This window comes from Pseudophryne corroboree, chromosome 3 (assembly GCF_028390025.1).
Source record: "Pseudophryne corroboree isolate aPseCor3 chromosome 3, aPseCor3.hap2, whole genome shotgun sequence".
Classification (NCBI taxonomy): Eukaryota; Metazoa; Chordata; class Amphibia; order Anura; family Myobatrachidae; genus Pseudophryne; species Pseudophryne corroboree.
This window is the reverse complement of record NC_086446.1, coordinates 585,760,338-585,776,439: the sequence shown is the minus strand read 5'-3', so window position 1 is coordinate 585,776,439 and position 16,102 is coordinate 585,760,338. Positions and strand designations below refer to the sequence as shown.

Genomic DNA, 16,102 nt, shown 5'->3' with positions numbered 1-16,102 from the left:
AACCAATGTGTAGTAGGTTTTGCTAATCTTAAATGCAATGTGTAAATAAATCTCTGAGGCAGATAGGTTCAATGCGTACCCCACTCACATATAAAATGGGGGTTCTAAATATATAGCGGTATCTTTGGGGAAGTTCTATTTGATGGTGCAGTAAATACTGGACTCAATAAACCACAGATGTGTTTACACTAGAAGGTAATTGTGTGCGTACCCCAACACTCACACTCGGGGAGCAGATAAAAAGCCCATAAAGGTATCTTTAACTTCTCAAAGTGGGGGTGATCAATCAATATGGCGTACCCCAACTCACAATTCGATGTGCTGTGTATCTCCCATCAAGGTATCTTTAGGTTCCAGGTGGGAAATATGGCTTGTAGTTCGGACCATGTAGTTATCCGCAAACCCAAAAATTGAAAAAAATATTGGCACTCACAATGGAGTAAGAAGGAAGGTTTACGAATATTTATTTAACAATACACGGGGAAAAAAAAAATTTGAGGAAAGTGTATTTGACAAAAAGGAGTGTGAGTAGCATACCATCTGGATTTTATCTATTTTTTTAATTTTGGTTTTATTTAAAAAGGAGGATTTTATTTCTCTTTGCCACTTTTATGGTTTGGTCCATGTAATGCTGTATGATCTTTTTCATACACTTTCCTCAAATTTTTTTTCCCCGTGTATTGTTAAATAAATATTCGGAAACCTTCCTTCTTACTCCATTGTGAGTGCCAATATTTTTTTCAATTTTTGGGTTTGCGGATAACTACATGGTTAAAGATACCTTTATGGGCTTTTTATCTGCTCCCCGAGTGTGAGTGTTGGGGTACGCACACAATTACCTTCTAGTGGAAACACATCTGTGGTTTATTGAGTCCAGTATTTACTGCACCATCAAATAGAACTTCCCCAAAGATACCGCTATATATTTAGAACCCCCATTTTATATGTGAGTGGGGTACGCATTGAACCTATCTGCCTCAGAGATTTATTTACACATTGCATTTAAGATTAGCAAAACCTACTACACATTGGTTTGCTTGTTTTCTTTTTTCATATGATGCACATTGGGAGTTTCCATGAACAAAGCTAAAACCACAAACTGAAATCCCTGTCCAGGACCTAAAGATACCTTGATAGGAGGTGTACAGCAGTCCAAACTGTGAGTTGTGGTACGCCATTACAGACTACTATTATCCCCTAGGAGAGAAAGATACCTTTATGTGTTTTACATCAACCGTTTGAGTGTGAGTGTTGGGGTACGCATCATCTGCCTCCATTGGGAATCCACAACAAACGATTGAGGTGTTGGGCTGAATTCCCTATTCATCACACTGGGTGTTACAAGAAATTGAAAGGTTAACCACATAAAGAAACCGTGATGCGATTAATGCCTCCTCTTTAGAGTGTGAGTGGGGTACGCTTTGGATCCACCTTAGTTTTATAGAGGAGTCTGATTTCTTTTTCTATTGCTTAAGTGTTGACAACATTTACCACACATTGGTTGTTTTTTGTTATCCTGTCTTTCATGTCAACTATGTTTGGAGACCTTACATACAATTGATTAGAACTGGAGACACAATTTCGACCTAAGAACCTTCCATGCAACTCAAAAGGGATGTTATGGTGATATTCTACTTACCTTAGCGCTTGTGGTGTACGACAGTATTTCAAATTTCTTGTGTATTATCATGATTAGCTTTTATGGTATCTGGATGATAGGTCAACAGTGAAAAGGTCGACAAGCAATAGGTTGACACCAAATGGTTGACATGCTTATGGTCGACATGGTCAAAATGACGTCATGGCAATGGTCGACACGTGAAAGGTCGACATGAGTTTTGGGGAGTTTTTCCCCCATTTTAAACACTTTTTATGCTTTACTATCCATGTGGACTACAATTGGGAATGGTAACCTGTGCCAATCGCAGTGGAGCGGAGCGAGGCACTACTTTGCCCGAAGCATGGTGAGCGAAGCGACGCGGTGCATTTATTGGTGGTCTACGTGCTGGAAGGAACATATTGACACTGAAAAAACATTAAAAACCATGACTACCTTTTCATGTGTCGACCATTTCCATGCTGACCATGTTGACCTTTAAACTATGTCGACCACTTGGTTTCGACCTATACATTGCTGACCTTCTGACTGTTGACCCATTGATCCATAACCAGCTTTTATTTGTAAGGCTCCATAAACACACATATTTACAAATGTGGGAATAATAATAACATGTGAACAAACAAAAAGAGGGGAGTGCCACTGGCGCTAGGTCCTTAAAGATATACGGTTAACCATTATTTGGTCATTTAAACCGTAGAATTTCACAGTGAACAATCTGATAAGTAGCCACAAGGCAGAGATGAAAACAAAATGATTCAATTTATTGCTGTGCTGAGCGGGGGGAGAGATGTGTGCTGAGCGGTTCGCCCAGCACACATCTCTGGCCACATCTGCCCGTGAATACGGGCCTGTAGAGAGACAGTGACTGCCTACTGCTGCATGTTTTGAATACGTTTTTTATTTATTTTAATACAAGTGGGGTAAAAGTACATAGTGATCTAATTCCTAGTCTATGTAGTAAACTGCAAGTGAGAGATAAAAGTAAAACAAATGCTCTACCTCACACACCAGTATATCTCATCAAAGTTACATGTACTGTATCTGTTGAAATTGTAAAATGCAAATCATTTGTAGCAACCTGACCCTCTGTGTTGCAATTTAAAGTCGATTAGTTGTTCATATCATGGAACTTAATACATGCAGATATAATTGTCATTGGGGGTCATTCTGAGTTGATCGCTAGCTGAATTTGTTCGCAGCGCAGCGATCAGGCTAAAAATTGGCAGTTCTGCGCATGCGTATGCGGTGCAATGCGCACGCGTGACGTACGGGCACAACAAACTATGTAGTTTTGCACAGGGTCTAGCGATGCATTTCAGTTGCACTGTTTGCCACAGAGTGATTGACATGAAGTGGGCGTTTCTGGATGGCAACTGACTGTTTTCAGGGAGTGTGCAGAAAAACGCAGATGTGCTAGGAAAAACGCAGGAGTGGCTGGGCGATCGCTGGGCGGGTTTGTGACGTCAAATCCGGAACTGAATAGTCTGAAGTGATCGCAAGCGCTGAGTAGGTTTTGAGCTACTCTGAAACTACACAAAAAATGTTTTTAGCAGCTCTGCGATACAGCCGTTCGCACTTCTGCTACGCTAAAATCCCAGTGGGCGGTGGCATAGCGTTTGCACGGCTGCTAAAACTAGTTAGTGAGCGATCAACTTGGAATGACCCCCATTATGAGGACTGTTAATCTTTCAATTGTCTATTTTATGGCTGAATTTTTCTGCACTGAATAGAAGCTAATATTATTGATGAAACAATTACAATTTTTGCAGTGAATAGATAATGAGCCAACCAGTCCTGGTATCACTGAAAAAAATCAAGCACTGACATGTGGCATTAATAATATCTGTATGAGTGCAACAGTAAAGAATTATAGAAATACAGTATTTAATCTGATCAAAATAATTTTCATATAAAGTGCTGCTCCTGTAAATTAAATACAATAATATGTTAGTGGGAAGCATAAGTGTGAGATACTTCCACTATACAGTAAGCAGCAGTGATGGACTGCCGTAGCTTCCCCATTTTCTCCTCCCGGCTTCCGCAACATCACCCCCAGCATTATGGTTCCTGGAGATTACGGGGGTAGCCTAGCAGTGATGGGCAAGTGGATGGTGATAAAAGTAGGCAGACACTGCTGTTCCCATACACTAGAACAATTAGTTGGGAAAAAGCAAACCTGTTTCTGCCCGTGTAGGAGCAACCAGCCAACTAGTTGTAAAATCAAGTTTAAATAGCTATTATTGAAATAATGGGATCTTCAACAAAAATCTGTTATTTTGGGGACTTTTTTTATTTTTTTTATAGTTGTTAGTGTAGCAGCGGGGATAGATCTGTGACAGAGCAGGAGGCGGTTCCAATACACACACACACAGACAGTAGAAACACACATACACACACTTACACAAGGCCTAATTCTGATGTGGTTGTTCTTCCTACTGCTGTCTCTATCTTTTTGCGTACGCAATTGTGACTATATGCTAATATGGGCATTTGAAATTTCATTTGAAATAAAGTGCTGTTTCATCTGTGATTATTTTTACAGTTTGTATAAATGATAAGAAGATGTTTACAGTATTATACTTTGTAATACCTAATGCCGTTGCTAGTGCCATGTGGCATTAATATAATTAATAGTTATGCCTATACTTTCTCTGCTTGTTCTCCTGCAGTTTCATTCTCCTGTACAGTGCATCCGGAAAGTATTCACAGCGCTTCACTTTTTCCACGTGTTGTTATGTTACAGCCTTATTCCAAAATATAATAATACCCCATAATGACAACATGAAAAAAGTTTTTTGAGATTTTTGCAAATTTATTAAAAATAAAAAAACTAAGAAAAACTAAGAAATCACATGTGCATAAGTATTCACAGCCTTTGCTCAATACGTTGTTGATGTACCTTTGGCAGCAATTACAGCCTCAAGTATTTTTGAATATGATGACGCAAGCTTGGCACACCTATCTTTGGCCAGTTTCACCCATTCCTCTTTGCAGCACCTCTCAAGCTCCATCAGGTTGGATGGGAAGCGTCGGTGCACAGCCATTTTCAGATCTCTCCAGAGATGTTCAATCGGATTCAAATCTGGGCTATGGCTGGGCCATTCAAGGACATTCACAGAGTTGTCCTGAAACCACTCCTTTGATATCTTGGCTGTGTGCTAAGGGTCGTTGTCCTGCTGAAATATAAACTGTCGCCCCAGTCTGAACACTCTTTAGCAGGTTTTCATCCAGGATGTCTCTGTACATTGCTGCATTCATCTTTCCCTCTATCGTGAATAGTCTCCCAGTTCCTGCCGCTGAAAAAAATCCCCACAGCATGATGCAGCCACCACCATGCTTCACTGTAGGGATGGTATTGGCCTGGTGTTGAGCAGTGCCTGGTTTCCTCCAAACATGACGCCTGGCATTCACGCCAAAGAGTTCAATCTTTGTCTCATCAGACCAGAGAATTTTGTTTCTAATGGTCTGAGAGTCCTTCAGGTGTATTTTGGCAAAGTCCAGGTGGGCTGCCATGTGCTTTTTATTAATGAGTGGCTTCCATCTGGCCACTCTACCATACAGGCCTGATTGGTGGATTGCTTCAGAGATGGTTGTCCTTCTGGAAGGTTCTCCTCTCTCCACAGAGGCATGCTGTAGCTCTGACAGTGTTCTTGGTCACCTCCCTGACTAGGGCCCTTCTCCCCTGACCATTCAGTTTAGAAGGCTGGCCAGCTCTAGGAGGAGTCCTGGTGATTACGAAAATCTTCCATTTATGGATGATGGAGGCCACTGTGCTCATTGGGACCTTCAAAGCAGCAGATATTTTTCTGTACCATTGCCCAGATTTGTTCCTCGAGACAATCCTGTCTCGGATGTCTACAGGCAATTCCTTTGACTTCATGCTTGGTTTGTTCTCAGACATGCACTGTCAAGTGTGGGACCTTATATAGACAGGTGTGTGCCTTTCCAAATCATGTCCAATCAACTGAATTTACCACAGGTGGACTCCAATGAAGCTGTAGGAATATCTCAAGGATGATCAATGGAAAGAGGATGCACCTGAGCTCAATTTTGAGCTGTATGGCAAAGGCTGTGAATACTTATGTACATGTGATTTCTTAGTTTTTTTATTTTTAATAAATTTGCAAAAATCTCAAAAAAACTTTTTTCACGTTGTTATTATGCTGTATTGTGTGTCGAATGTTGAAGGAAAAAAATAATTTATTCCATAATAAGGCTGTAACATAACAAAATGTGGAAAAAGTGAAGTGGTGTGAATACTTTCCAGATGCACGGTATATTTTTAGCTATGTTTTGATGTTTAGACATTTTATTTGTCAGATGGAAGTTTTAGCTCGCTACTGCTCCATACCTGGATACAAGAAGTTGTGTTGTGAATCATGCGGCAAAAAGACAGTTCCTACCAGCATAACTCCAAGTTCAGAGAAAAAAAAATATTTTTTCAATTTTGGAATAAGGCTGTAACATAACAAAATGTTGAAAAAGTGAAGCGGTGTGAATACTTTCCGGATGCACTGTATATTTTTAGCTATGTTTTGATGTTTAGACATTTTATTAGTCTCTGGAGTTGGATATTTTTGCCTAGTTTAAGTTTCCAGAGATGAATACTAGCACAAATGCAATACTGGCATCAATAGGTCAAATCACTAAATTAATTATTAACCAATTACCTTTCTGTACAGATTGAATAGAGGGATTTACAACCGAATGGCATAATGCAGACCTGGCCAACCTGTGGCTCTCCAGATGTAGTGAAACTACACATCCCAGCATGCCCTGCCACAGTTTTAGCATTCCCTAATAGCAAAACTGTGGCAAGGCATGATGGGACTTGTAGTTTTACAACAGCTGGAGAGCCACAGGTTGGCCAGGCCTGGCATAATGGAATGCAAAAGCTAATTACTCTTTTTAAATCTGTGATGGCTGTTTCCCAGAAGGGGTACAAGCTGTGCCCTTTGCATTTAGTTAACTTACCCCCTGTCCGTCCTGCCTTCCATCCGTCTCATTGTTCTTGTGCTTTGTTTAGAAATATTTCCACAGTTAATATGCGCGTGTGCAGAAAACTCTGCCACATTGCCAGAGTATTCGTGATATTCTGTGTATGAGTCTTAGCAGCATTGTAGGCCCTGGGCAAGCAATGTACTGGGGCCCCTACCCACCCATCCACGAGAATAAAAGAAAAAAAAATCTTAATTTACCCCTCCTCCAGTCCGACACCCTCTCTCCACATGCTTCAGCACTCTGATTGGTGGATAGCTCCAGACATCTCCCAATCAGCAGGTTGACAGCCATTCACCATTTGGCTGCAGAATGAGAGGCAGATAGAAAATGCTGCATTTTGATTGGTGGATTGGCAGGCAGAGAATGCTACATGGCAGCTCTGACTGTGTGTAATTCGCAGTCAGAGCAGCTGGAGGCACCAGGCCAGGGGGCATCTGCTGAAAGCCCCTTAGAATCTTGGGGCCCTAGGTAGTTGTCCAGTGTGCCAGTACATTAAGAAGGCCCTGAGCAAAGGGAGAAGGGAGCCGGGAGCCCACAGACATCTTGCACATGAGACCCATCCATTTCTAATAGGTCTTTGGTCAGTAGGCCATATTTTTCACACTGACTCATATACAAGGTAGATTGCAGTGGTCAGTAGGGGGCTATTTTCTTTGTCAGTTCACAAATATGCCTGGCCAATGGCACTTCACAAATAAATCTGAAACTTAAAATATAGATGGCCTAATTGTCTCCTTATTTTCCTAATAGACAAGTGAACGAAAAGTTTTTGTTATAAAAGTGTTCACCCATAACATAGCGCGTATGGTGTTATTATGTAAATTCTGCTGGCTGATAGTAGTTGTGCCATTTAGAAATCATTTTGGGTGGCGTAATAAGGCAAACGTCCAAGTGTGAAAGAGTAGGTAGTGTAAGGACACGACCAAGGAGAGACAATAACAAGCTGCAATGCTATTTCATACAATGACCAATGTTATCCACTTAAAGATATAGGGCCTTATGTATTAGTCTGCAACAAGTATACACAGGTGCCATTCCACAAGTAATTTAAAAGGAAAACCTAATCCATTCTTGTGCCTGCATCTAGCAGGCTGTTAAATGTGTGTTGTTCTCTTTGTGCTGTCTCCAGTTTTCCTCCCGCAGTTCAAACTGGTAGGTTCATTTACTTCTGATAAAATGAACTCTAGTAAGTATGTGTGTGTATGTGATAGGAATGAGTGAAATAGTCTCAGTATATGTGTGCACTGTATCCATAATGGCTTATAAAAAGTTTATGTGAAGGAAGCTGCAATTCTTTCTTTGATTGTACATAGATAAAATTAACGGTATAACCAAACAATTATTTGATTTCTTTCTTCCACAGAAGACTCATGCCAAGGAGACAAGTCCATATTTTGTCAGATGGAAGTTTTAGCTCGCTACTGCTCCATACCTGGATACAACAAGTTGTGTTGTGAATCATGTGGCAAAAAGACAGTTCCTACCAGCATAACTCCAAGTTCAGAGCAGGCAGCATCAGGGCTCCGAGCACCTGAAGGTGCAGTGTTGCCAAGCAACATCCCATCAGTAACCCTCGTCCCAACCCTTGTGAGTGTCTTGACTGAATCTTCATCACTTAACAGTCCCTTGGATGCTCCAGTGCCTGCCCTAGGAGTGCCACAGAGCTTAGTAGCCAACAATACTACAGCGGAAATTTCAGCCTTGCAAGTGTCAGGAAATAATACCTCAGCGACAGAAGTTGGAAAGCAGCAACTATCAGAGAGTCACAGGGGACCTGTGGAGAATCCTAGCACATCGTTCAATAAAACTTTAGTCAGCAAGCAAAGCAGGATCAGTGCATTGTCATTCTCTGATGTGATCAGACGAAGAAGGGAAGGTATTGAAGAAGTGCACACTGGTTCCGATGTACAAAGCACCTCAGTTTTTACATGAGCATCAGTATACAAATCAAGGAGGACCAGAGCAGCGTCAGCGGGAATAGACTATTTTGAAGTAAAACTAGTAAAGGCTTTTTTTCTGAGTTTTGCCTGCAGCACTTTTCCAGTCATTTAAAAATGACACCAGATTTGAATTCTAAAGTAATGATGAAACCTTTGGGCCTTAAATTGACATGCCCAGTATTGTTACCTCACAATGCAGCGCGAATGCACGTTATATTGTCATAAAGGTGCTACCAACTGGGTTGAGAACAGAAGAAATGGGAAGTATTTCCATGCATATTAACTCAGTTCTTGAGTGCCTTTTCTTCATTTTTTTTCTGGGCTACAGAGAGCTTGGAAGATGGTGCTGTCTTCAGTTATATTAGGTTCTACATGTACATGGTGCTATATTTCAATCTGTTTTCTGTACCTCAGTGATGCTGAGGATGTTGCAGTGAGCTGCAGTGAAATATTTTGGTTTTAAAAAGCTCTGCAAGCCTTTTTCTTATGGTAACAAAATATGATGCTTATTCTCTGCTAATATACAGTATACCTTGGGTTTCATATATTCAGTTGATTTAGTTGTACTATTTTAATTAACCCTACTTATCGGTGGCCTTACGTAACTGCATAAACGTATACCATCTGTTGCTGCTACTAGATAAACTTTCAAATAACAGTTTGAGGGAACCATTGTTACATAGCCAGCATTTCCATTGAAGAAACTACGATAACCTTCACAAGAAACCTCTCCGTTTTTGTGTTTCTAATTCCTTTTAAACAGAAGTTACACCTATTATCAATTAAATGTCAACCATTTTCACTGGTAGTGTGTAAGAATGTGGTACTAAGGCCAGTTCTATATGTCCCTGCATCCTCTATCCCAGCAATCAATGCTTTCATTTCCAGTAAGCCTTACAATGGCCACAATGGGTTAAGTTTTGTTATTCCACAGCAACAGCCGCCGTGTTTTATGATATAATGATCAGGTACATCTTGCAGCACTGTCATATATGTGGCAGTATAAGGCTTAGAATCTTTGTTAGGCAGCACACAAGACGCAAATGTGGATTCTTGTATCAGCAATTACGATATCCCCCTATATGTAGATAAAAAGGAATAGCAATAATTTTACCTGTAAAATGTACATATGTTTTCTTATATAGTTTAAATTTGTAAAGTGCACTCATCAGTCATGCACAGTGTATGAGGCCATTTGGTGCCTCACACCCCCATAATGGCAGTAATTCCCATATGATAGCTGCCTCCGGTACACTTTAAACTGTAAGAGCTTGTCACTGTCACTTAATGTACCTTTCACCTGTAGCTCGTTCTCTGTTGACCGGGAGGCATTGGGTTGATCCCATCTGCTACATAGCACATTTCTTCAGTGATACTTTCACCTTTTAGCATAACCAGGCAGGTTTTTTTATCTTAATGCTTATTGGGAACTAGATATGTGAATGCTATGCTTTGCTTCCCATGACCTCACTGACATGGTCAGTCGTTACTGTACTTTAGATGGAGGAGCCGTGTCATACATTATTTTGTTTTTGTATCTGTGAATCTGAAATATCTATGTTACTGCAAAACTATAATCAGGTTCATTGAATTCACATTTAAACCAATTGTTGTGAATGTTCAAGAAAGTATCTGTGCCAGACTTATTTCATTAAAATTTGGGGACACATAAAGCAGATGCAAGTGGGACACAATAATTAAAATACTGTCAACTGAAGAAGTCAGTTGTGTGTACCTCTATGTCAGTGGTGGGCAACTGACATACACTTCACCTCGGTAATTTGCCCTCTTTGATTCCCTTCCTACTATATCTGACATTAAAATGAGTGTAGTGCATTTATACTATGTTGATTGCATGTAAGTCTTTGCTTGGATGGCGATGTCTTCTCACCGGCTTGACCAGCTAGCCAAATGCTAAGCTACTGTATGTGGGCTGCATGAGTAGTCCACGCTGGTTCTGTTCTCTATTGGGACCAATGGCTCCTTGTGAAGCAGCAGAAAGGTTGTTGCCACCACCGCCTAGTGCTTGCTTGCCAGTTGATTGTGTCCTGATAGAGCAGCTGACCTTTACCTAAAGCTGGGTACACACTTGTCCAATCCTCCAGATATCCAACTCCAGACCAGACTGTTGACAGAATTCTGCTGGAGACCTAGGTCATAGATACAACATCCAATCTAGGCATACACACCTCTCCAATCTGTATCTGCTAACAGGATTGTGTCACTGTACACACTCTTCCAATCTTTGGAAGACCGACTGCCGCTTACACATAACTGTATGTACCCAGCTGTAAACTGGGTCTTCTACTCTTACCTTGGGCAGTGGCTACTCTAAATATAAACATTTTTTGAGGTGAATCCTAGTCTTTTATTTTAGCTGAAATAGACATCTATACAGTCACTACAGCAGCTATATTTAGGTATTGCAGATAACTAGTTACCAGGCTTGAATGAACTAGTTGGTGTTATCTTACTACAGGTTATGTATGTTAACTTGTGTTGTGTTTGTTAGTTCAGCTCATTATGTTACACAGGGTCCTACACCTACACACTACCTCTGGCTTATTAATTAGATATACTAGGGTGCTAGCTAATGATGTCTCAGGATGGACTTTTACACATAACTGTAGATGCACTCAAAATATATTTGATGTCATGAGTTGGATACCTTGAAATAAAACTCTTCAGGCTGTGGGATATTTTTTATGCAATACACGTACAGGGAGTAGTTGATGCATATCTTGTTATGGTTACTTATGTTTTAGAGTGCCTAAGTTTCCCTTTCCCTTCTCTGTTTTCTACAGCTTTTGGATAAATTATAGGTTGAGTCTCCTTTACCCATATATTCTAAAATCCAAAATATTCCAGAAAACTGTAGTTTTCGTGCAGCCATGACACATGACCAGACGTCATGACATGACCTGACGTCATCTGATCTATAACATATGACTGGCATGGGTGTGGCTTGGCAGCCATTCTGATTGGCAGCAGACACTGGGGACTTTGGCTTAATTCCAACCTGCACTCCACCCCCCCCCCCCACCCCCCTCTGGACTATCTCCCTCTCCCGCTGTAGCCATCTCCGCTCCCCCGACCGAGCTGCTACCTACTAGGTGTTCCAAAATCTGGAGAAAAAAAAAAACATACCAGAAATGCTTTGTATCACCAGCATTTCGGATATCGGATACTCCACCTGTATTAGATAGAAGAAAAAAACCAATACTTAAAATATACTCTTTTTTTATATGTACTTTTATTTGTACCATTATTCAGTATCTGGGTATCTTTCACTTGAATGTAGAAATATTTTTTCCACCAGAGGAATGCAGTTCTATGTCAAGCGCTGACATTTACAATTGTTATTGAGCGCTATTGCTGATTGAGATGTATCTTTTGTATAAATCTAGTTGGAGCTAGTACTATATATATAAAGAAGACAGAGAAATAGGTAAGTGTGACCTGAAATACTCCAGAATTGTTTTGTGATCCTGAAGTCGAAAATATGAAGTTTCCTAAAATGTTATGATTTGTTCATGGCTGTATATATTTTGAAAAAATATCAACTTTAAAGGGGAATTCAATTAGCCGCAGGTACTTGAAGTACCCAGGAGCTATTGTTTATTGCACGTAGTCACAGCCTTACCACATAAATAACTGAATAGCTCCAGGCACTTAACCCAGGAGTTAAAACCCTGTAGTAAGTCCAACTTGAATCCCCTCCTATGTTTTATCTATCTTGTCCTATATAGTTAAAATACACATTTAATTCTCACTTATTTCCTCAGGTGTTAGTATTTAGTTTTAAAGTAATCACTAAAACAGAGCTCCTGTAAATTGTGGCAACCAAAGCAATGTATAACAAAGCCTTTCCATCTAAAGCAACATTAAAATTGTTAATAGACAAGTATAGACCAATCTGAAGCAATACTTTGCATTGTGTAAGCAGAAGCATTGGTTATTGATATAAATCAGTGGTTCTCATACTGTGAAGTGGGCCTTTTTGACAAGGCGTACAGATCTGTCCTCATACATCTTGCCTCAGTACGCCACGTAGCGGGAGATGCCTGGTATGAGTGAGCTGACAGGTCCTGTGCAACTCTGCTAGCGTCCGGTGTCTTTTTTTGCCCAAAATGCATCTTATTCACATCACTCTGTGAATAGGACGCACAAGCAGACTTTGCTGATTAAAATCATATGCGGCATGCCTATATTCTGTGTGCGACAGCGGCTGTATCTGCATACGAAATGCTGCGTTACATTTTTTCTAGGAAAACACTGTAACGTAGCATTTCGTATGTAGATACAGCCACGGTCGCACACAGAGTATAGGCTGCATATCGTATAAGCTGCTTGTGCATCCTATTCGCATAGCAATGCCTTAGACACATTTAAATGGAAAAAGTCGCACATAAAGACACTTGGCGCTACCGAGTCAAGCCACGGCATGGTGTGACTAGAAGGGATGTTTGACGTGACTGCAGCAAGGATGTAGGAGGACACATCTGTAATACCCTCCCAGTCTACCAAGTGTATTATTCACAAATATGAATGGAATTGCCACCTACTATGACTTCACTTTTTTTATATACTGTAGTTGAGGTTTGGTTGCTATTAATAGTAAATGTATTAGGCTGTGGTAAAAAAATAATAATTAAGAAACATTAATTTAACTTCTCAAAGTTAATACATGGTTCCTATAAGTTTAAGTGCCCACCAAATAAAGTCTGCAGATGCTGGTATGCCACAAATTTTTTTATTTACAGTTGTTATGGTAAATGCTAAATTAATAGTAAAAAAAAACAAGCGAAAAAACAAAACTTTAATATATTGGAAAAACCCCCCAAAAACATTGCAGTCATTAATGGCACTCAAAAATTTTTATTGGGACAAACCCCAGTGTTTGTACAGGCTGAAGTTCCTGGTGTGCTTGGGCTGGTATACTGATTGGAGTCTGTACACAGCTTACAGTGTAAAAAAACAATTATCTAGCCTACCAGTCATATGAATGACATGCATCCACTAAATAAATACCCACTTTCTCCTGAGTGGGTTATTCACAAATATGAAAGTGAAAGTAGAATTTAAATAGTCATTTCAAAAAATGTATTTAATATTTGTAATGTGTAAAAGGAGACACAGTCAGTGCCTAGAAGTCTGTACATGAGTGTACTAGCTTGGCCTATGGTCAAAGGTTCTACAATGCCATCTCTCATGGATGAAATACCCTTGGAATGACCATTACTCATGCTATACCTGTTATAAAAGACACCCATTATATCAGGAAAAAAATTGTTTCTTCAGCGGATTGTAAACCAAAGATTCAAAAACAAGCATACAAGCGCTATTCAATATAGATTTACAATAAGGTCCTTATTTGTAACTGGTGGAGGTTATCCTAAATGATAATTAAATGGATGCTGGTATCCCAGGAATGGTCATTTCCTTTACTGAAGACTTGTCCCATTAATGGTGACCTAAACCTATCTGTATGGCTCCAAATAAAAAAGTATTCAGATTTATTCAGTGTATTGTTTCCTTTTAATTTCACATTTGTTATAACTGCGTCCTTATTTCTGTAATAAGTGTGATCCTGGATGAAACCAATCTTTTTGTTACACATATTTATTTGGGTGTGTGCAGGGTCGTAAGGAGCCCAGAGGCGAGAAGGTTGTTGGTGCCCAGCTATGTTCACAGCAGCACCCAAACACACTCTCTTCAGGGCTGCCAAGAAGAGGGGGTACTTCTTATCTGGGTCCGGGCTTATTAGAGAGGCCCAGCCCGGGTTATCTGCATGGTCTTATTCCTGCTCTGCGGCACATAAAGCAGAACCTGGAGCAATGGAGGAGGTCAGTGTGCCCCTTCAGGGCTGGCGCCCGGAGGTGGCTGCCTTCCATTGTCTCCTGTATTTACACCTCTGGGTGTATGGCATAAGCTCTCAGGTGTTAAACATAAATATGTGCTATAAACTTTGATAGGACACTGGTACATTTTAAGAAATACTGTTTGGTGCAATGATTTGGTCTAGATTGTAGCAATCTATTTTTCTGCATAATAACTGTAAGTTGTGCTTTTATAACCATTGAGTCTTGTATATAATATCTCGGTTATCTGTAATTGTCATGTGGGTTCTCTCTTTCCAATATTGAAGCTAATGTCATATTTGTAGCTGCATATCAACGAAGATGCTGAATTAAACAATAAGGAATCTTAATCTGCCTTACTGCTCTTTACCATATTACTCATTCCTGTGCATTAGCCATGTCCAGTGTTATCAATTGTATAGTTTTGTACATACAAGATTCAGAGTTTTTAAGTTGTGATATTTATTGATTTTGATGGTTTTTTTTTAACCTTAACCATGTAAAAAGCTTTCTTTTTTCCTTTTTTTATTTTTTACGAAAAACAAAAAAAAATCATACGAATAATTTGATTGTTGTCTGTAAAACGATTGATGCTATAATTATGTTATATTTGTATTATTGCTATTGGAAGTGGATACACCTCATCTCTGGCACATCTCTCAATCATCCCAAATAAAGAATTAGTAAAGTGTTGTGATATGTAAATATTGTGTCTTTTCCGTATTCATTTACTTTGTGTTACTATGTCTTTGGGAATGACATAGGTTTATTTATATTTTGAAGTGCAAAAAAAGAAGAAAACAATATCAGTTACAGCACTAGGCAAACATACACAATATGATAACACAGTGCAAAAAAAAAAAAAAACAGATTAAAGATAGCTATGTTACAAATAGTAATAAAAGAGAAAAGAGAGGGAAAATAGGAGGGAAAGGGGATGGGGACCTGCTGAAGAGGTGCCTCAAAGAAGATGCAGTATAGACCCCTGTCAGGGATGATATCAACCACACTGATCATGACCACAGCAGGAGGGGCAGAATTGTAAGAGGAAGCAAATATGACATAAGACTAAAGTGGGGTACTCACGTAGCGATAATCTAAGCAATCTGACTAGATTGCTTATATTTTAAGCATGATTGCTCCATGTGTACCCGCCACAGCGATAGCGATATGCGGCCCGGCGCATCGCTATCGCTGGTGCTAGATTGGCCAATCTAGCAGGTCGCTCATTTCACCCACTGTGCTGAGCGGGGGAAGAGATGTGTGCTGAGCAGTTCGCTCAGCACACATCTCTCCCACATCGGCCCGTGAATATGGGCCTTTAGAAGAGTGCTCAAAAGCACAATTAGACAGTCAGAACAGTAGGGCTGACAGTCCACATGGCGTATAGGAGCGAGGTGAGGGATTTTGAAAGAGGTACCACAGGTTTCAAATCTGCAGGAATTCAAAATATTATTAAGATATGCAGTTATCTTCTCCATACTTGCCAGATACCAAATTTTCTTGATAACTAAGCGAAGAGGAGGAGCCTCCAGGTGTTTACAGTGTAATGCAACTAGGCACCTGGCTGCATTCATTATTTGAGCCGTTAATTTGTTGGTAATTGTATCCAATGTTGCAACTGGTGGTCCCAAGAGATAAGACAAGGGATCTTTAACAATGGGAACATTGTCTGCTTT

At 40.0% G+C, this 16,102-nt stretch overlaps 1 protein-coding gene across 4 annotated transcripts in view; it reads left to right on the top strand.

Moving 5' to 3' along the window:
- The window catches only part of ADAMTS14 (ADAM metallopeptidase with thrombospondin type 1 motif 14), a 363,846-nt gene extending 348,718 nt beyond the window's left edge, over positions 1–15,128 (top strand). For all 4 annotated transcript variants that reach the window (XM_063961436.1, XM_063961435.1, XM_063961437.1 and 1 more), the window contains exon 22: positions 7,986–15,128. In XM_063961436.1, coding sequence (XP_063817506.1) covers positions 7,986–8,554 — 569 coding nt within the window. In that variant the 3' untranslated portion in view covers positions 8,555–15,128. The remainder of the gene's footprint in view (positions 1–7,985) is intronic.
- Positions 15,129–16,102: the final 974 nt, after the last annotated feature.